The 22,493-nt window shown below is 43.9% G+C and overlaps 1 protein-coding gene across 1 annotated transcript; it reads right to left on the bottom strand.

The window, feature by feature from the left end:
• Positions 1-1,089: 1,089 nt before the first annotated feature.
• DPM1 (dolichyl-phosphate mannosyltransferase subunit 1, catalytic) lies at positions 1,090-17,874 on the bottom strand. The gene is made up of 9 exons (XM_073682727.1): positions 17,673-17,874; positions 13,108-13,207; positions 12,957-12,990; positions 5,542-5,618; positions 4,107-4,132; positions 3,723-3,818; positions 3,561-3,629; positions 1,669-1,783; positions 1,090-1,321 (listed from the first exon to the last, which is right to left on the bottom strand). The coding sequence occupies exons 1-9, from the start codon at positions 17,870-17,872 to the stop codon at positions 1,217-1,219; spliced, it is 822 nt and encodes a 273-aa protein (XP_073538828.1). The 5' UTR covers positions 17,873-17,874; the 3' UTR covers positions 1,090-1,216.
• Between the last annotated feature and the right edge of the window lie 4,619 nt (positions 17,875-22,493).

Here is a 22,493-nt window from a genome sequence, read left to right on the forward strand (position 1 = left end):
TGTCTTTGCTTTATTATACATGGGGGACACAGTGGGTTTTCTGCCTCTTCTGATCAACAATGTGATTTGCTCCGTTTCATTTTTACACTTTGGCACGAGCAAAAATAATTTATAATTTCAGACTGGAGAATCAGGTGGGGGTGTGTGTGTGTATATATATAATTTTACACATATAGGTAGGCTGTTTACTAAGCATTTGGCGAGCTTCTTAAACACCCTATTCTCATGATCAGTGGGACCCCAGTAACCAAAGTAGGTTCAGTCGAGCATATAATTGATCTGTGTGTGCTATGGACCATACACAGTCATATAAGGCAGTAATGGGGACTGTATGTATTACTTTGCATTACTGTGGTCTTAAAAAAGTAGCAATCAATGTAAAAGTTGGCTCCAGCAGCCATCTGCAATGCAGACAAGCACAAGAGACTGCACACTGAGCCACCATAGGATGTTGGGACAGGCCAATTTTTACCATACCCATCTAAACCTGGCATATGAGGAATTTTACGTAGACTGGCCACATTACTCGCTATACAATAAAAAAAAGTTTTCAAAACTTTTCATTTCAATTTCCCTTGTTTGCAGAAAAGAAGTATGGTATATCGAGCCCTGAGAAGACAGTTTGTTTGTTTTTTCGTGCCCACCAGCCTGTACAAACAGAGATGTGTTGCTGCCATAGTATTTTGCTTTTGTTATACATTGTTCCATGACCATTAGGATCAAAGTGTGCTACACAGTTTCTAAAGTGGTCATCAAAATGACATCTATTCCTCCGCTCCCATTCACATGCATGCTCGGCTCAGGTGAGTGCGCATGTACCAGCTTGCTTTGATGACCTTAATCTAATACATAGATTAGCATTAAAGAGCTTGTCCAGCATCCATCACTTGGCACTAATGATGATATTGCATCTACTGATACCTGCCTGGGCATTTGCATGATCGGTAATGGTGAGGAACTCAGACATCAGGTTTATAAGAACGTATCAGTATACTTTACAGGAATACAGAAAACTCGATCCTGTGGAAGGTTCACCCAAGAATTTCATATCATGGTGGCTCATATATTATTAGCCAAAAACAAGAGCGATAAGAAAAAAAAAATATTACATTTATTTCCCCCCTGTCTCTTCTGCAAGGATAGAACTACTATCAGCTCAGAATAAAAGTTTTGGGTAAATATGAACTCTGCTAAACATGTTGCACGATGTCCGGACTCATGTGGTGGCAAACAAAGTTAACAACCCCTTTGCAAATGAGATGACTTCATTGCCCCCGAGCTTGGACTCTCCGTAGACACGATCCACAAATGAGATCGGCACCTGGAAGAAAAAACAAAACAAAACGGAAATGATAGGGATTTTCAGGCCAAGTATTAACTGCGTCAGTGCAAAACTTCACTGCTCCAGACCGATAATGAAGGTTACAGATGTTCTTGTACATGTTCTAGCTTTTTCTTTTATTTGCAAATAGTACATGTAACATACCTGATAATTTGTAATCATTCACCTCAAAGTTTCACCTATGAACTCTTCCGTGCCATTATTATTGCACCCAATCCATTACATGGCACAGCACTGGGAAGACAGACACCTGCATCAAGCTGCATAGAACCTATCTCCAGTCCTTCTACTCATTACAAATCCACGATATTAGGGTGACATTTTACCTCTCCGATTGTGTAATTAAACTGCCGCGCTCGTACGATCATCTCCATCTGGAACACGTAACCCTTGGAGACACAGTGTTCCACCAGCTTCTGCAGAACCTCTTTCTTATAAAGCCTATATAACACAGTGCAAACAAAACTATATGTGAAGAATACGTGAACAGAAAACTCAAACGAATGTAAATAAAATACAAGAAACAGCGGTATAAAGATGCCAGACAAGAGAGGGTGTGGGAAAAAAAGTTCTCCGAATAGAATCCCAATTCTCCTCACCGCTGAGAGTTTGCCACAGTTGTATTCAGTATAGACAACTCTCTAAACTGATTAGTCCGCATATGGGACTAACTGCATACAGCAGTAATAAACCATCAGATATGAGAAGGATTAGGTCTGTACAGGTGTTTAGCATTTACTGATTGCACTTAAATTCTTCACAACTTTCAAGATTTGTGCTAAGTGATTAATCAGCATGATTAATTGTCGTTGATGATCATTATGTTTATGCTACCAAAACAATTAGTGCTGAAAAAAAAATTTGGAGGCAGCCACATAGCAATGGTAGCCGGGTCATTTCCATACATCACTTGCTTTGTGGAGGGCCACAAAACACGTCCTCAAGGCTGGCAATTTGGGTTGCTAAACACATTACAGTGCCAAAATTGATTGTGTGGCTGTGTTGATCGTGACAAGCATGGCGCATCATTATGCAGTGATGCATATGCAGTCTTCAGCTCGATCTCGAGCCATGGTGACTTGATGGATGAACGATCTGTAAGAGGATTGATCTTGTACAATCCTACATAGGTCCACCTGGGTTTTTGTCCGCAGTTATCTTGATCGTATTCAGCCAACAGGTTGCTCTTCTTCCTCTATGCCTTGTTTCTGCTATTCTTCCAACCACAAGGTCCTTCTCCAGTGATTACGTTCTTCGTATGATGTGTTCAAAGTAGGCCAGTCGTAGCTAGGTGATTGTTGCTTCCAGTGACATGTCTGGCTTGATTTGTTCCAAAATTAATTTGTTTGTTCTTCTTGCCATCCATGGTATTGATGACATCTTTCTCCAGCACCACATTTCAAAGGCATGTATTCTTCTTCTGTCTTGTTTCTTTATTGTCCAGGTTTCACATGCATTATTACTACAGAACACACCAGACTGTGTACGAGCCGTGTCTTCATCGCCAGTGAAATGTTCCTCGATTTAAAGACCTTCTCTAGACTTCATTGTTGATTTGCCCATAGCTATTCTCCTATTGACCTCCGGTGTCATCGCTGCAGCTTGAGTGTTCATCGATCTGAGTACTGTATGTTGAAGCCCTTTACAACTTCCAGTTTGTCACGGTCCATCTCAAATGTGTCTCAGTCATACCTGGTAGTAGTTAAGATCTTTGTCTTCCTTGAATTGAGTAAGAGTCTCATGCTCGAGCTTTCCATCTTGACACTCCGTAGTAAGTCCTTCATTCCAGCACCACTGGTTGCCATCAACGTTGTATAGTCTGAGTATTTAAAATTGTCGATGATACATCCAGCAATTTTGATTCCTTCTTTTTCGGCAAGTCCAGCCTTCCTGAAAATAGCTTCTGCATATAACTTGGAGAAATGGGGACAGGATGCAGCCTTGTCTGACGCCTCGCTCTACTTTGAACCATGCCATGTCACCATGATACAGCAGCTGCAAAGTATGATTTTTGGTTGAGCAAAATGTTTTATGGCCAAAGACTGGCCACAGCCTAATGTTCGATTGGGGTAGATATTGGTAGCACAGTAGGTGATCTAGCTGCAGGGAAACCTCAAACATACCTTGAGAACTGCATGTCCAAATGTTGGTTCTGTATTTAGGAGGATTATGGATTCCGTTTATTTATTAATGATAAAAGAAGGCAGGTTTCACTTACCTAAAACTCCCCGTCAAGTCGGAGGCTCCTGGACGCAGCAAAACCTGGGATAGGAAGTTTGCCCCTCGACTGTTAGGGTTAATTAAGAAGATTCCATGAGATGACTACTTATCAAAATGTTAACGATTGAAGCACTGGAGGCAAACCCTAGCTTCTGCTGACCTGATTAGCTTCCTCTTTAAGTCCCAGCCATAAACGCCTCCATTTCCAATGTATCGAGTCCCAGACACAATGTCGAGATTGCCTTCCTTCTGTTTACTGCAAAAATACAGTGAAGTTAGCAGTCCACTGTCATGTTCTTGAGTGCTGCTGGCAGGTAATGGACAGGTCATTGACCCCCCCCGCCCCACCCCCCTAGATTAGCACACTACCCCTGAAACACTCTATTGATTGATTTTCACTGAATAACTGTCAGTCTATGATCCTCCACAATATCATCGCTGCTCCTGAAATACTGTGCTGCTGGAGTTTCCTAAATACACCAGCCGCCCAACAACTTTGCTGAAATTATCTCTGCTGTAAGACATAACGCAATTTTGTACTCACTTGATGAATTCTGGGATAAATTTAGGCTGAAGGAAGAAAAAAAATATATGTATATGATTCAACAGTAAATAATCAGCAAAGAACTTGTCAAACAATTTATGGTCTGTCTATAGCGATTATTTACGCTGCACACAGAACAAAAAAAAATAAAAATTAATTTACAGTTTTGCTAAAAGGCGGTCTGAATAACGCGTGATTCAGCATAATATATGTTGGGTCATCATAATTTTGTCTTTTTGAAGTGGCACAGCAAATACGGCCAGGTCAAAACAGATCACTTATAGAATTTATAGTGCAAATGTTTAGTAACACTTTATTTGTTTGGGATCCGGGTCCTGAGACACTCAAAACACCCAAGAATTGTGCAGCTCAGGAGACAAACGCAATCAGTGTGGGTGGCAAGTCCCAGATCCTCACCGACCTGCATGCAATTAAAAGGCACAAACAAAACATTTTTTAGTGCAAGTGTTTAGATATTCTAACATGAGCTAGGACTCCTTTTAGACGGTGCAGTGGTCATGTAACCTTTACTGGCATTTCATTACTACCCTGGATTAAGACCCACAGCATTACAACATTCTTAATTTTCCATATATGGAGCGGCGTGAAAGTTTTTTTTTTTTTTTTTTTTAAATTGAATGGCGACCTGACTGTCTTATTGATACCAATTTGGGGTGCATACGACATTTTCATTGATTTTTATAGTATTTCTCCGGGAGCTGCAATTCTGGAATTTTGACCCCCCCACCCCCATCCTCTTCTGTCGCAGGAGTTGATGGGTGTCAGAGATTGACAGAAGTTTAAATGGTAAATAGCAGCGAACAGAGCTCAGCTCTGGCCGCTGCTTTTAGAGACACCTGCTGGCTATGTACGTAGCTCCTGAGCATCCCTGCAATGATGTTCACGTATGACAATTTGCGTTACCATGTTGAAGATTAAAATTTCATTTAGAATACCCTTCTCATAGCCATCAGGCACAGGGTTAAAATACACCAATATTATAAACTATTGGTATCTTTTAATCTGACATGTGAAAAGATAATCTCTTTTCACATGTCAGACATTCTGGTCAGTGGGGTTATTGGTGCCAAAACCCCGATCAGTAAAAGAAGAGGTAGAAACACCAGGCAGATAGAAAGTCTATAGATCCATACATTGAACACACTGCACTTTAACGCTTTGTTTTAAAGATTAGTAGGGGGGTGTCAACAATTAAAACTTGTGATGTCACTATGACGTCTATTTTTAAAGAGTTACGTCATTGTGTCCCCCCCAATTATGGCCAAACAATCACTATGGTCCCTTCATTTTAGAGACTGGTTGGGTGCGAACAGTCAGATCCTGATCGATTGTACACCCCAGCGATATACCATGAATGTATAGTGAAAAAAAAAAAAACACTTTCACCAACTTGCACCCTGTGAATAATACATACATGGTGTGACAGGTCAGCATCCATGATGATGATGAAATTTCCTGAGGCGTGCTGCATGCCATGAATGTATGCCGTTCCTAGGTGAGGAAGTCAAAAGGATCAAGATATAATAATTTAATACATTTTGGGGGGGGGAGGGGGGGTGGTCACATTGTATTACATAAGGAGGTTGCATCAGTAATAAATAAAGATATGGAGATGGTTTCTACACAGTGATTTTGGAGTAATTTCCATCATATAGGTGATAAAGCTGTATTTCTTTTGGTGCACAGAGACACAGCAAAGTCATCCATTCATACATAAGATTATTTATTACCTGTGCCCTATAATAATGTATGGAGTGCAGATTCTCCGCTGTCGGCTCCTGTCTCCCACCCCTGGGCTGGATACTGATACATGCATCACAAAGCACAAGAAGGAAGATCTACAGAGAACAGTAATGCCACTGAGATACTGGCAAACTGCATGTTGTATCTTGCTATACTGGAAATTCGCAAAGCACGACATCTGTCTGTATCTGCCCAGTTCTGTACATGACCATATGCTGGAGAGAAAAATGTTTAAGGCCTCATTCAGATGTCAGTGAGTTTTCTTGTGTGAAGGAGGGGGGAGGGGGGAATGAAAATCTTCTACATATTGCAATGTTAAAAATGGAGAGCACACTGATACCATAGACTTGTGCGGGTAATTTTAATCCGTGACACAGATCACAAATGGACATGTCTCTTGAGGTTATTTTTCAAGATCCATGATTCGTCAAAAGAATTATGGACATGTTGGTAAAATCAACCTCACCCCCCCCCCCCACCCTAAAACTACATATATAGTTATACCGATCTTTGAAATTTAAACCCATGAACACATTTATATATTTTATCTGTTGTTGCATCTCTGAAAAATTAGCATTTTATTCACATGCAAAGAAGGGAAGAAGTGCTATGTGCAGGACAGCTCACTTAGAAAGCCTTTGTCCATCAAGTTTGTTTCCCACCCAGCACCAGCTTCTTTAGCTTCATTTATAGCGGTCTGATTTCCTTGCCTGGCACCTGATGTTCCACATACTGAGGTGTAAAGCAAGGCAATGAGCCTGGTGCTCTTTAGACTATGTAGAAATTCCTCACTATTTTCAAGATCTCTGTTTGCTGTCAGTGATTGGAGACATTCAAGCTTACATCAAGTGTCACTGTGAACCTCAACTCCAGTTCTCAAGTACCACCGACAGGCCAAGTTTTGAGGATCCCCTTAGCAATGCACTGGTGATATAATAATCACCAGTGCAAGGTGGAAAATAAGGAAAAGAAATCCTGAAAACTTGACATGTTCTGTGTAAGGATCACTCATTTTCTGGCAGCGCTTCAGGTATACACAGGCACTGTGTTCTTGTCAAACAAAGGGGAGGTTTATTAAACGTCATAAACCTTCACAGTGTTCAAACGAAAGTAACTAACACAGTCCCTTCTCTGGGGAGGCAAATTAAGCACATGGTCTCTCACCTCAGCAGCCACAAAGGCATTGCTCATCTCTGTTAGATCAGCAACCAGATTGGCTGCCTCTCCAACACCACACACCAAAATAAAAAAAAAACCCTCTCAGTAACCTGCCGTTACTGGAGCCTTCATTTCAGGACATACATCATAGAGGTCAGCCACCTTGGTGATACATACATTCCATCTAAGATTCTACCACCTGCCTTCCTACAGGTAGTAGTTGAGGACTACATAGTTTTACATAGTCTTCCTTCAACCTTAAAAACTGAGTCCATCTAGTTCAACCCATAGCCTAACATGTTGATCCAGAGGAAGGCAAAAAAAACCCATGTGGCAAACACTAAGCTCCACATTGGGGAAAAAAAGATTCCTTTCCGACTCCATACGACAATCAGACTAGTTCCCTGGATCAACGCCCTATCAAGGAATCTAGTATTTATAACCTGTAATATTATACTTTTCAAGAAAGGCATCCATGCCCTTCTTAAATTTTAACAGTGAATCACTCATTACAACATCATGCGTCAGAGAGTTCCATAGTCTCACTGCTCTTACAGTAAAGAATCCCCGTCTATGATTATGATTAAACCTTCTTTCCTCCAGACATACAAGATGCCCCCTTGTCCCCTTCTCAGGCATCAGAGTAAAAAGGTCTTTGTACTGTCCCCTCATATACTTGTACATAGTAATAAGATCACCCCTAAGCCTTCTTTTTTCCACAGTAAATAACCCCAAGTGTAATAACCTGTCTTGGTATTGCAGACCCCCCAGTCCTCTAATAACCTTGGTCGCTCTTCTCTGCACCCTCTCTAGTTCAGCTATGTCTTTCTTATACACCGGAGACCAGAACTGTACACAGTATTCTAAATGTGGTTGCACTAATGACTTGTATAGAGGTAAAATTATGTTCTCCTCATGAGCATCTATGCCTCTTTTAATGCATCCCATTATTTTATTTGCCTTTGTAGCAGCAGCCTGACACTGGCCACTAAACGTGAGCTTGTCGTCCACCAATACACCCAGGTCTTTTTCAGTGACAGTTTTGCCCAGTGTTTTACAATTAAGCATATAATTATACATTTTATTTTGTCTGCCCAAGTGCATTACCTTACATTTATCCCCATTAAAGCTAATTTGCCATTTATCAGCCCAAGCTTCTAGTTTACATAGATCCTCCTGTAATATAAAATTGTCCTCCTATGTGTTGATTACCCTGCAGAGTTTAGTGTCATCTGCAAATATTGAAATATTACTCTGTATGCCCCCTACAAGGTCATTAATAAATATGTTAAAAAGAAGGGGGCCCAATACTGACCCCTGTGGTACCCCACTGTTAACCGAGACCCAGTCTGAGTGTTTTCCATTAATAATCACCCTTTGTTTCCTATCACTGAGCCAATTCTTAACCCACATACATATATTTTTCCCCTATTCCCCATTGTTCTCATTTTATGTATCAACCTTTTGTGTGGAACCGTATCAAAAGCTTTTGAAAAGTCCATATACACAACATCCACTGCATTTCCTTGGTCCAGTCCAGAACGTGCCTCCTCATAAAAGCTGATCAGATTAGTTTGACAGGAACGGTCCCTCGTAAACCCATGTTGATATTGGGTCATGAGGTTATTCTTCTTCAGATACTCTAGTATAGCATCTCTTAGGAAACCTTCCAGGATTTTACCCACAGTAGAGGTTAAGCTTACCGGCCTATAATTTCCAAGTTCAGTTTTTGTCCCCTTTTTGAATATTGGCACCACATTTGCTATACGCCAGTCCTGTGGTACAGACCCTGTTATTATGGAATCTTTATTAAAGATTAAAAATAATGGTCTATCTATGACGTTACTTAATTCCTGCAGTACTCACGGGTGTATCCCACCTGGGCCCGGGGATTTGTCAACTTTAGTGATTTTTAGACGCCGCTGTACTTGCTGCTGGGTTAAGCAAGTGACATTTAATGGAGAACTTTCGTTATCACTAATCAAGTTTTCTGTCATGCGATTTTCTTGCGTAAATACGGTTGAAAAAAAAAAAATCATTTAGCATATTGGCTTTTTCCTCACCCTCATCCACCATTTCACCCAGACTATTTTTAAAGGGGGCCAACACTATCATTTTTTAGTTTTTTACTATTTATGTAGTTAAATAATATTTTGGGGTTATTTTTACTTTCTCTGGCAATGATTCTCTCTGCCTCAATCTTTGATGCCTTGATTTGTTTTTTACATAATTTATTTAATTTTCTATATTTATTTAATGCCTCATCACTACCTACTTGCTTTAGTTCTCTAAATGCTTTCTTTTTGTCACTTATTGCACCCCTTACAGCTCTATTTAGCCATAGTGGTTTCCTCCTATTTCTAGCATGTTTATTCCCAAAGGGTATATATTGTGCACAGGTCCTATTCAGGATGTTAATAAATGTCTCCCATTTGCTTTGTGTAGCTTTATGTCTCAGGATATCGTCCTAGTTTATTGAACATAGATCATCTCTTAACCGTTGGAAGTTTGCCTTCCTGAAGTTTAGTGTCCTTGTAACCCCTCTACTACACATCTTATTAAAGGTTAAATGAAAACGTATTATTTTGTGATCACTATTACCAAAGTGACCCCCAACTCGTATATTTGATATGCGGTCTGGCCTATTGGTTAATATTAGGTCTAGCAGTGCCCCCCTTCTTGTTGGGTCCTGAACCAGTTGTGAAAGGTAATTGTCTCTCATAGTTGTCAAAAACCTATTACCTTTGCTTGAACTACATGTTTCTGTCCCCCAATGTATTTCAGGGTAGTTGAAGTCTCCCATAATAATGACTTCTCCTTGAGTCGCTGCTTCATCTATTTGCTTTACGAGGATATTGTCCGCTGCTTCCATTATTTTTGGAGACTTATAACAAACCCCTATCAGTAATTTATTATTTTTTCCCCCTCCCCTTATCTCCACCCACAGGGACTCTACATTTTCATTAGATTCACATATATCCTCTCGCAAGACAGGTTTTAAGGATGATTTTACATATAAACACCCCCCCCCCCCCCCTCGCTTGTTTGTACGGTCATTTCTGAACAGACTATAGTCCTGTAAATTAACTGCCCAGTCATGGGTCTCGTCCAGCCACGTCTCAGATATCCCTACCATGTCAATTATTTTCCAACAAAATTAATTCTAATTCCTCCATTTTGTTGGTGAGGCTTCTGGCATTAGTGTACATGCATTTTATGTATCTCTATTCCTTATTACTTTATTGACTGTTCTAACCCCACCCCCAATTTCTTTATTTGTACCCAGGTCACTATCTGCACTATCTTCCCCACCTATAAAATGAATACCCTCCCCCCCAATCCCTAGTTTAAACACTCTTCCAACCTTCTAGCCATTTTCTCCCCCAGCACAGCTGCACCCTCCCCATTAAGGTGCAGCCGGTCCCTAGCGTAGTCTGTAGCCAACTGAGAAGTCAGCCCAGTTCTCCAGGAACCCAAATCCCTCCTTCCTACACCAGTTCTTGAGCCACTTATTTATCTCCCTAATCTCCCGTTGCCTCTCTAGCGTGGCACGTAGTACCGGTAGTATTTCAGAGAATACCACCTTGGAGGTCCTTGCTTTCAGCTTGCAGCCTAATTCCCTGAAATCATCTTTAAGGACCTTCCACCTACCTCTAACTTTGTCATTTGTGCCAATGTGCACCATGACCGCTGGGTCCTCACCAGCCCCTCCCAGTAATCTGTCAACCCGATCAGCGATGACTCGAGCGCCAGGTAGGCAGCACACTGTTCGACGATCCCTGTCTTTGTGACAGATTGCCCTATCTGTTCCCCTAATAATTGAGTCCCCCACTACCAGCACCTGCCCTACTCTCCTATTTCCCTCTTTACTGGAGCCGACACTCCTCCGGCTTTCAGGGGACATGCCTTGCTGCAGTAGTGCTAGCCCTGTACCGTCACTCCCCTCATCTGCCAACTTTGCAAACTTATTGGGGTGTGCCAGATCAGGACTAGCCTCCCTGGCACTCTTCCCTCTACCACCCCTTCTAACTGTCACCCAACTAGCGACCTCACTGTCCTGCAGCTCCCGACTACCACCCTCCCCCACATCTACCCCAGTGAGCAGCAGACTCCTTTCCATGTTGTCAATGGATCTCTGCAGAGACTGAAAACTTCTACTTGTAACCACAGATATGTACGTCAGGAAGAGTAAATCTGCTTCTGAAAAGAAGTAGTATTACCGTAGTATTCCTTCAGAGGCAGCAAGCAAAAATCCAAGCAAAGGGAAGAGGCTGCATTTTTATAGTTCAATGATAAAAAGGGGTTTTATGGGATTAAATAAAATGATGAGAAATCGAGCTTTGAGCCACACCCAAACTGACCCAGAAGTGTACTGGGGTCTTATTCATGCACGCCCAATACACTTCTAGCACTAACTTTCATTTGGCTTCAAAGTTTTGGATTACTACACGACTATCATTTTATTGTTGTCCTAGGACCTACACAGCCATACTTCTACTTTCAGTAGGAAAATAGTTCTGACATATTCCCTTTAAGGGCAATTTTGTAAAATCTCAGAAAACCCCTTTAATCTCTATGTAAAATAAAACTGTTTATCAAACTACAGTCTTATAGTCCAAATGTAGTTTACCAGGGTGAGGGAGACGGCCGCAGCGGTGTCACAGGAGGCAGGGTTGAGGCAGCAGGAAGGTGTGGGGTGATGCTGCGAGCCCTGGGCTGCGGAGAGCCAGTGCCCTGGCGGTGCGTGGCAGGAGCCACTGATCTCCCAGCAGTCCGCTTCAGAAAAATGGCTCCAGTGTCGCATGTGCAGATTGAGATCTCGGTTCAATGAAGAGCCGAGATCTCAATCTGTGCATGCGCCGACTTTGGCACCATTTTTCTTAATCCCACCGAAGGGAGATCAATGGCTCTTGCCTCGCACTGCTGGGACACCCCCCTGCAACCACCCCCCCCCCCCCCCCCTTCTCCCAACCCAGGGACCGCAGCATGGCCCCATTACTGCTGCTGGCAGCTTCCTGCAGCAGCAACCCTGCCTCCTGTGACCCCACACCACCGACCCCACTCCCTCCGGTAAGCTAAATTCAGACTAGTCGACGGATCCCCATGTTCATATTAAAAATTCTGTTTTTTCCTACTCTAAATTTGGGGTGAGTCTTATGGTCCGAAAAATACGGTAACCTGATCCTGTGAGGAAAGTCTTAAAGATCTGTCATTTGTTAAAAAAAGAAATAAATAAATATCTGCGTTAAATTCCTTGTATACAATCCCCAAGTTCCTTTGATTCTGCCGCTTTTCTCCTTTTTGTGCTGCTTTGCTCTATTGCAGAAATACTCACATTTGCCGATTTTGCAGCGCAGTATATGAAATCTTTGCTTGCAGACTAACTGGGCGTTTCTTCTTCTTTGAGGGTGTGCACTTTCTTCTTTCCCAGATGCTGCAAATGACAGCTCAGCAGCTAATCTAGAAGTCTAGCAGTCTCAGTCTTCTGAGCTGTGATAAGCAGCATCATAGAGGGAGGGGTTAAAGAGCGCACACCCCAGAGAAGACTCTGGAGAAAATCCCAGTTGGACTACAAGCAGAGATTCCACATACTGCGCTCCAAAAGCAAAAAAAAAAAAAGTGAATCTCTCTGCAATGGAACAACGCAGTGCAAAACAAAAAGTCAGTGGAGCGCAGTGATATTTAACTCATTTTTATTTTTTAGCAAGTGACCGGTCCTCTTTAAAAAGACATATGTAATATTGTTCTGGCGCATACTAATACAACTCTTCCCGTAAAATTACCCATCAAACCAAATACATATAAAGTCTTGGAGTGAATGTTTCTTTGCAGCTGTAACAATAACTTATATAAAATAATAATAATAATAATAATTATAATAAATGCGCCAGTATAAAGAAAAAGCAATATACAGTGTATTATAATTACCTAACCCCAGCTTCTTTTCTCTTGGCCGGAGCAGCTAAAATAGAAAAAAAAAAAAAAAAAAAAAAAATCATAAGAATTAGACCGTCAATATTAAAGTCCTTGGGAGCCCATTTAAATCATTTTGTCCCCCTGTCCATAAGAATCTACTCACAATCTTTTCTGATCTGTAGATTTTCTGCAGTTGCTGAGCCACTTCTAATGTACCATCTGGGCTTCCGTCATCAATTATGATGATTTCATAATTATATCCGCTGAAGAGGGAGAGAAATTAATGGTGACTCTTCATCCGACCGACACGGTGCTAGTGAAACTGCTAATCAAGGGCTGCGCAGTGAATTTGGTTGCATCAACTGATACAACTGTGTGAGATTGTCGCTATTTGCATGCATCGTCCCTAAGAATATACATTTTTGGATTTTTGGCAACGGCCAAGTTTCGGTCATGCTCTTCAGAAGTTTTTTGGCAGCAAGAAAAAAGAAAGTCATGGTTATCGCCAGCACATCGCCTGGTGTAAACAGGGAATGTGCTGCCGACAGCACGACAATGCTCCTATTAGCGATCATCCTGGCCCCATCATTGCTGGCAAGCCTCTGTAAACAGGCCACAAGATGTGCTCACAAGGATTCAATTCATCCTGCTGCTGCTGTACATAGAACGTCTCACCCTGCCAATGGCCAACATCTGTCACTGCCCCGCAGGAAGAAACATCAAGCTGAGGGAATTTGCCATTTCTCTAAGGCTGCGTGCACACGATGCGTTTCTCATGCGTTTATGCTGCGGAATTTCCGCAGCGGAAACGCATCAAAAACGCATGGTAATTCGCACCCCATGGTCCCCAATGGCATTCCGCAATGTCAATGCACATGCTGCGGATTTTTCCGCAGCGCTCATAAATCCACAGCATGTTCATTAATTTTGCGGACGCGCCGCCATTGACTTGCATTGAGACGCATAGAATCCGTGTCTGTACATTTGTACAAGCGGCTTCTATGCGTCTCTATGTGCAGATGGTACCCAGTTCTGGAGGAGAGAAGACTCTCATCCAGACCTGGGTACCATTGTACTGGTAAAAAAAAGAATAAAATAAAAAATAAAGTTTATATTCACCTGTCCGGCGTCTTCTCTCTGCATGCCGGCAGCGCTGAAGGACCTTCGGTGACGTCACAGTCATGTGACCGCAGGCCCTTCACCGCTGTGTCTCGCGATATGCCGGCAGCCGGGAACCAGACAGGAACGAGCACTGCAGCACACGCCGGGGCATCGAGGGTGAGTATAGCTTTATTTTAAGCATTGTTTTACGGTCACACTGTATAAATCCATGCTGTTTGCTTGGATTTATATAGTGTGACCGAGTTGTCAAGCACTTTCCAAGTGATGCTATCGCCTGGAAAGCGCTTGTCAATCTGCATGAGGAAACGCACGTGAATCCGCATGTATTCTGCAGGAAAAACGCATGCACAATCTGAATGCGTTTTTTCTGCCAGGGAGATGCAGAAATGCTGCAGAAATTTTCTGCTTCATTTCTGCATCGTGGGCACATAGCCCAATACCGGTTTTCTGGTTGCAAATTACGGCATATTTACATTATAATGTGGGACTATTTTTTTTTCTGCCACTCATTACACTTTTCTAACACTTTAGTAAAGGAGGCGGCACCACACCACCTGACGAATTTACTACAATTTATGCCAAAGAGTGGAGTCAATTATAGTACAAGTCTGAGGTTGCATTAATTTCATTTTTCAGCTGCACACACAGGAGGAGATGCACCTAATTTATTAGGAGATATGCGCCTTTTAATGAATTAGGCGCATCTTATTCCAGTTTCCTTTTTATTAAAGCACCACTGCAGCGTTTTGTTTCCTTTATTTCACTCCTGGAGTGGTGCTGAAAATCTAAGACCCCTGCTCCCTGTCTGATACTCGCCTTCTGGAGTTTTCATCGCCGCTCCGGTCTGTCTCCTGCAGTTTGTGACCTGCTGGCTGATCCAGTGTTTCATAGACCGAGTCGGAGGTCACTAATCAATGTAAGTCTTTGAGACACTAGTTCTGGCTCTCAGACTTGCACTGATAGCTTGTGACGTAGCTTCTGACTTCCGGCCAGTCAGAAGCTGCGCTCACAAGATTGTGCCGAGGGATCGGAGAGAAGCCGATAAAGTGAAGACAATGGATGGTGAGTATATAACCAGGGGCAGGGGACTTACATTTAATGCACCACTCCAGCGGTGAAAAAAAATGCTAGTTAAAGAAGATTTCCAGTGAAAACAAGTCACCTAACCGCATGATAGGGGATACCTTACCGATGAGGGGATTGGACTGATGAGAACCCTTTAATCTCCACAGTATAGGTGATAACTTGTTGATCAATGGATATCCTAGTGCTGGGACCTGCACCGATCAGTAGAAGGGGGAACTTTTACCCCAGTTACAAAATGGAGCTCCAGGTCAATGTCTGACCACCGTTCCATTCATTCTCTATGGGGCTGCCAGAAAAAGTCGGGGAATGAATGGAGCGGCAGATCTTGAGCACTGCTGCTCCATTCTAACAGGTAATAAGTTCCCCGTTCTGTAGATCGGTGCAGGTCCCAGCGCTAGGATATCCACTGATCAACAAGTTATCACCTATACTGTGGAGAATAAAGGGTTCTCCAGTGAAAACAAGTTAATAAATTACCCCAAGTAGAACACATTTATCGGATGACTAGTAACTCCTCCCTGATCACCTTGACTGACAGGTCCACACACACACACGTTCTGAAAAGCAGGGAGGGAAGAAGTCATCGGGGGTTTTTACTAGTCAACTGCGATCCAAGATCCCTGGCCGGCTTTTAAGTTTCCGCCTAAAACGCCGCAGAGTTACAGAGAAAAACCTACACGGCAGCAATACAATACTGCAGCCAGAGACCGATTCAAGCTGAAGCTGTCGGAAACGCAGGCAATCAGATGACAGCCTCCCTTTATTGATAAATTTGGTGTAATTTCCACCAGTGCAGCTTTTTAAGCATGGCAGTGCATTGCCCAATGTTATATATGAGCTGGAGACCAAATCTGTTAAATAGATAGATAGATAGTTAGTTTGGATATACCTTCTCATTTAAAGATTTTTTTTGTATTTTCATGACTATGAAAATTGTACATTCACACTGAAGGCATCAAAACTATGAATTAACACATGTGGAATTATATACTTAACAAAACAGTGTGAAACAACTGAAAATATGTCTTATATTCTAGGTTCTTCAAAGTAGCCACCTTTTGCTTTGATGACTGCTTTGCACATTCTTGGCATTCTCTTCATGAGCTTCAAGAGGTAGTCACCGGATATGGTTTTTACTTCACAGGTGTGCCCTGTCAGGTTTAATAAGTGGGATTTCTTGCCTTATAAATGGGGTTTGGACCATCAGTTGTGTTGTGCAGAAGTCTGGTGGATACACAGCTGATAGTCCTACTAAATAGACTGTTAGAATTTGTATTATGGCAAGAAAAAAGCATCTAAGTAAAGAAAAACGAGTGGCCATCATTACTTTAAGAAATGAAGGTCAGTCAGTGCAAAAAATTGGGAAAACTTTGAAAGTGTCCCCAAGTGCAGCTGCAAAAACCATCAAGCACTACAAAGAAACTGGCTCGCATGAGGACCGCCCCAGGAAAGGAAGACCAAGAGTCACCTCTGCTTCTGAGGATACACTGTTGGGGATTTATTCAAAATTGAAGGCATACTGAGCTAGCATGGCTACCACAGCATCTTGCAGCGGCATGCTATTCCATCCGGTTTGCGTTTAGTTGGACCATCATTTATTTTTCAACAGGACAATGACCCCAAACACACCTCCAGGCTGTGTAAGGGCTATTTGACCAAGGAGGAGAGTGATGGGGTGCTATGCCAGATGACCTGGCCTCCACAGTCACCAGACCTGAACCCAATCGAGATGGTTTGGGGTGAGCTGGACCGCAGAGTGAAGGCAAAAGGGCCAACAAGTGCTAAGCATCTCTGGGAACTCCTTCAAGATTGTTGGAAGACCATTTCCGGTGACTACCTCTAGAAGCTCATCAAGAGAATGCCAAGAGTGTGCAAAGCAGTCATCAAAGCAAAAGGTGGCTACTTGGAAGAACCTAGAATATAAGACATTTTCAGTTGTTTCACACTTTTTTGTTAAGTATATAATTCCACATGTGTTAATTCATAGTTTTGATGCCTTCAATGTGAATGTACAATTTTCATAGTCATGAAAATACAGAAAAATCTTTAAATGAGAAGGTGTGTCCAAACTTTTGGTCTGTACTGTAAAATATAATATATATATATATATATATATATATATATATATATATATATATATATATATATATATATATATATATATATACACACATACACATACACACACAGCTATTATATAGAAATTCAATAATTATTATGTCGCACTTCACAGCAAAAAAAAATAAAAGTGGTATAATAAAGGTTGTTGAGCATTGATAAATTTGTCACAGGCATTTATAACTAACAAAAATGTTGCCAAATTAGCAAACATTTTTGGCACAAACACTATAAGTTATGATAAATGCTCCTTACTGCCTAAAACTACATTTCCCAGCATGCTTTAGTATGACAAAAGACTTTGTACGGAGCCCCATACGGGACAAAACACTGACATGCAAAACAAGCTCTAATGCCTCTGTGGAATGAACGGTTAATATCACGGGGCACTGCGGACGGTACCTCTCTCCAAAGTATTTGACCAGCAACCACACGATAAGCGGTAGATTCTCCCTCTCGTTATACGTAGGCAGCAGCACCGAATACTTATCCCGTCCTCCGCCATCTCTCCGGGTTTTACCCCGTTGAGCAGCAGCAGACATGACGACTGGAGACCAGGATATGACAAGGCAACTAACCCCACCTCCCCCGGTGATAAGCATACAACCAATCAAAACGCACACTTAATAGGCGGCAAATGTTGCAGTAGCCAATCAGGATAGATATGTAAAAATGCATAACTATTCAACCATTGGCTCTGCTGACGATGGGCGTGGCTAACAGGGGGCATTCGTCTGTGCTTGGTAAATTTTATCAACTCTCCTCAGGCGCTTGAGGAGAGCGCTTCCAACGGAGAATATGTCTGGTCGCATTCTCATGTAGTGCTTTGAGAGGCTGATTTCTGGATTTTTTATACTTTCTTCATCACGTATGTTTCTTATCAATTCGGTTGTTTATTTTTTTGTGTGTTAATTTCAGTATTTTTCTGCAAAAACGCAAATAAAACATAATTGTAGGCTCCAGATATGAAATATATTCTGTAATATGGCGCTTTCTAGAATGTTCCGCCAACTTTATCTTGAATAAATATGCTATTTAGCAAAATTTTGAAATGGGAGCTTGGTGCACAGTGGTCCTCATGTATTTTTCCAAAACGTGTTGAAGAAAAAGTTCCTATGGCTCTTTACAATGTATAGGACTATAAGTCCCAGAAACGTGCAGCTTGGTATGGTGTGTGCAGACATTGTGGCATCTATATGGAGGGTCCAGAGGCCCCATCAGCCAGTGCTGTACAGACACCTCTGCATGGTGGTGACTTTGTGCAACATTAGGATTTCTAGTTACTTTTGTCGTTGCTGCAAAACACAATCTCATCTGTAGTGCTGATTTTTTCAGCGAGACAATCTAATGGAGACAAGCAAGAGGGCTGTGTAGCGCTGGCTTATTCCACAGGGTCCCATTGCTGTGATAAAAATGGTCGAGGAGCAGAAATGCAGGGACGAGGAGGCGCAGAAACAGAGAAGGGAGTGGCGAGGAGGAGCAGAAATGGAGAATTGAGGGGTCGAGGAGGAGCAGAAACGAAGGGACGAGGAGCAGAAACGCTAGGGAGTGGCGAGGAGGAGCAGAAATGGAGAATTGAGGGGCGAGGAGGAGCAGAAACGGAGGGACGAGGAGCAGAAACGCTAGGGCGAAGAGGGACGAGGAGGAGCAAAAACATAGAATGGAAGGGCAAGGAAAAGGAGGCCAGCCTGATGTGGAGGAAGTTGACGGAGGAGGAGGTTGAGGAGGAGCAGAAACGGAGGACAAGGAGGAGGTTGACGGACAGGCGAGGAGCAGAAATGGGCAAGGAGGAGCAGAAATGGAGGGACGAGGAGGGTGATGGACGAGCAAGAAAGAGCCGAAACAGGATGGAGGGGCGAGGAGCAGAAATGGAGGATGGAGGGGCGAGGAGGAGAAGAAACGGAGGGCGGAGGTTGACAGATGGGCGACGAGCAGAAACGCTAGGGCGAAGAGGGACGAGGAGGAGCAAAAACGAAGAATGGAAGGGCGAGGAAAAGGAGGCCAGCGGGATGTGAAGGAAGTTGATGGAGGGCGAGGAGGAGGTTGAGGAGGAGCGGAAACGGAGGACAAGGAGGAGGTTGACGGACAGGCGAGGAGCAGAAATGGGCAAGGAGGAGCAGAAATGGAGGGACGAGGAGGGTGATGGACGAGCAAGAAAGAGCAGAAACAGGATGGAGGGGCGAGGAGCAGAAATTGAGGACGGAGGGGCGAGGAGGAGAAGAAACGGAGGGCGGAGGTTGACAGATGGGCGACGAGGAGCAGAAACGGAGGGGTAAGGAGGAGCAGAAACGGAGGGGTGAGAAGGGGCAGAAACGGAAGGGTGTGAAGAAGCAGAAACGAAGGGGCGAGGAGTAGCACAAATAGAGGGGGTGAGGTTGAACAGAAGTGGAGAATTTGAAAAAGTGAAGGAGAAATGAAGGATGGGAGTTAAAGTGGAGGAGAGATGGGAGACCGGCGAATGGTAGAAAAAATGTGGGATAGTGGGGCAAGGTGGAGCAGAAGCAGAGTAGAGAAGGGGCAGAGATGGAGGACGGAGTGACAGGTTGCAGGAGGGATGAGGTGGCGCAAAAACGGAGCATGTAGTACAGAAGCAGAGCAGAAATGAAGGATGTTGGGGCAAGGCAGAGCAGAGATGGAGGACAAAGGTAAGATGGAACAGAAACGTGGAATGGAGGGGCAAAATGGAGCAGAGATGTATGCTGGAGGGACGAGGTGAAGCATAAACAATGTTTGAGTGAGGTAGAGAAGAATCTGGAGGACAGAGTGGAGAGTTAGCGCAAAAATATAGGATGGTTAGAGGTGGAGCAGAAACAGGATGAAGTGAAGGTCAAGGTGGAGTAGAAATGAAGTACAGGGGTGAGGTGGAGCAGAGATGAAGAACAGAGGGGCGAGTTGGAGCAGAGATGGAGGACTGACGGTCGAGATGGAGCCTGAATGAAGGACAGAAAGGCAAGGTGGAACAGCGCTGAAGCAGAGTGGGGCAAGGTGGAGCAGAGATGGAGGACTGAAGGGCGAGATGGAACCTGAATGAAGGACAGAAAGGCAAGGTGGAACAGAGCTGAAGTTGAGTGGGGCAAGGTGGAGCAGAGATGGAGGACAGAAGTGTGAGGTGGAGCAGAGCTGAACAGTGTGGCAAGATGGAGGATGGAAAGGTGAGGTGGAGCGGAGATGAAGAACAGTGGGGCGAAATGGAGGACAGAAGGCCAATGTGAAGCAGAGATGAAGAACAAAGGGGCAAGATGGAGGACAGAAGAGCTATTGTAGCATCGGCGTCTCTGCCCCCTGGCAGGCAGAGACGCCGTCCCTCTCACCGCCACGCTCCCTGCCCGGCGTTCTCCAGCGCCCCTCTTCCTGCTGCTGCCGGCGCACACAGCTTCCCGGGCACGGTGCTTAGGGCGCGCGCGCGCTCCCTCTTATAGGAGCTGCGTGCGCCGCCCTAAGGAGTCCCCGGCCAATTGCCGGAGGTCCTCCCATATATAAGGCACCTCCTCCAAAATGAAGGTGCCCAAGCAATAGTTGTTGCACAGTGTACTTACCTCTGCTTCAGCCCTCAGGTCCTGCTGTTAGCCTGACTACTAGTCCTGCCCGCCAGCCTGACTTCCAGTCCAGTCCGCCAGTCTGTCTATGGGCTTTGCCCGCCTGCTTACCTGGAAGCACCTGCCCGCTACGTACCGTGCCTACCTAGAGGCAGCTGCTTGTTACCTGCCGTGCCTACCTGGAGGCTCCTGCCCGTCACTTGCCGTGACCACCTGATAGCCTACCTAGAGGCTCCTGCCTGTCACTTGCCGTGACCACCTGTCAGCCTACCTGGAGGCTCCTGTCCGTCACTTGCTGTGACCACCTGACAGCCTACCTAGAGGCTCCTGCCTGTCACCTGCCGTGACCACCTGACAGCCTACCTAGAGGCTCCCGCCTGTCACCTGCCGTGTCTGCCAGTCCATCCACCCGGATCACTCGTCAGCCTGCCTGCTGTGCCCATCTGCAATACCGGTCAGTCCCTGCCATCTGTACCGTGGGAGTCACCTGCTCCCTTACAAGGTCGTCCCCAGAGTAACACCTAGTCCCTCTGCTCGGACCCTCCCTGGTCACGGAGTCGATTGAGCCGCCGTACGACCTAGGTCGCTCCGAGTTGATACCTAGTTACGCCCCTCTGGGTCCCTCCTTGCACCGCAGCACAGAGGTTCCAACACCCGGATCCGTAACAGCTATGTGGAGCAGAAATTAAGTACAGGATCAAGGTGGAGTAGAGATAAAAAACAGAGGGGTGAGGTGGAGCAGAGATGAAGGACAAAGGTGTAAGATGAAGCAGAGATGGAGGACAGACGGACGAGGCGCAGCAGAGATGGAGGACAGTGATGGTGATGGTTTGTAGAGGCCTGAAGAGAAGATTTCCTGAAGAGATTGGGATGCCTTTTGCCACTCACTACTTTGCCTCTGGTAATTTTTAATGATGCAGCACCAGATGTAAGAGAAAGCAGTAGAAGCAGCACTCCAGCAGCTCTGGATGTCTCTGTCTTGTATGGAGCCCTGAACCTGTGTCGGTTCGACATAATCAGAGCAGGAGAGAGTATTTTCATTCACTGACTGCAGGCAGAGATGTTGAAAATATTGAGACATGGAAACAAAAGGTCTATTAGAAAACTGCCAAATTTCTCCTTGTACAATTATTTACATAAATGATTAGCATGCATGAAACTGGACCCTGCGTGCCCTACATTATAAGCAGCAGCCGCTATTAACCCCTTTGCTGGCTTTCTTTTCTAGATCAGCTCAACATCCCGCATAGTAATAGTCGAGTCAGTGAGTGAAGTCTGCTGGAGAAATATGTGTAATATTGTGATCTCCACCAGGTTAGTGGCATCTACGAGCGTCTCCTCATCTATTTAGAGGATTGATTCAGTATTAGATAGTGATCGTGGTAGTATAGGAGATCAAATTGTATAAATTAGATTTTTCCAGTGCACCTAAGGGTTTGAGCAATGCACAGAAACACTATGGCCCTGATTCATCAAGACTGGCATTTTGCACACCAGTCTTGGTCAAGTGTGCAAAGGAGTGAGATGTGCCAAATTTATTCTGAGATCTCCATCACTTAATGAATTTAGTGTATCTTTCAGCCGGTGTGTACCAGCATAAGAGATGTAGTCCACTCAGGGACTCTGGTGCATTTCTAAGTATAATTGGTGCAAATCGATTCATAGCACCCGGTCGACATCGTTGTGG

The sequence above is a fragment of the Phyllobates terribilis genome, unplaced genomic scaffold (genome assembly GCF_046119375.1).
Source record: "Phyllobates terribilis strain yellow unplaced genomic scaffold, ASM4611937v1 Scaffold_5__5_contigs__length_657084704, whole genome shotgun sequence".
In the NCBI taxonomy this organism is placed as follows: Eukaryota; Metazoa; Chordata; class Amphibia; order Anura; family Dendrobatidae; genus Phyllobates; species Phyllobates terribilis.

Excerpts from the sequence above, each read along its gene's own strand:
- DPM1 (XM_073682727.1), bottom strand. The coding sequence starts at position 17,872 with ATGCTTATCACCGGGGGAGGTGGGGTTAGTTGCCTTGTCATATCCTGG. Across the intron at positions 4,133-5,541 it reads ATGCTGACCTGTCACACCAT|CCTAAATTTATCCCAGAATT; the intron begins GTATGTATTATT and ends TTCTTCCTTCAG. Across the intron at positions 1,322-1,668 it reads TTAATTACACAATCGGAGAG|GTGCCGATCTCATTTGTGGA; the intron begins GTAAAATGTCAC and ends TTTTTCTTCCAG.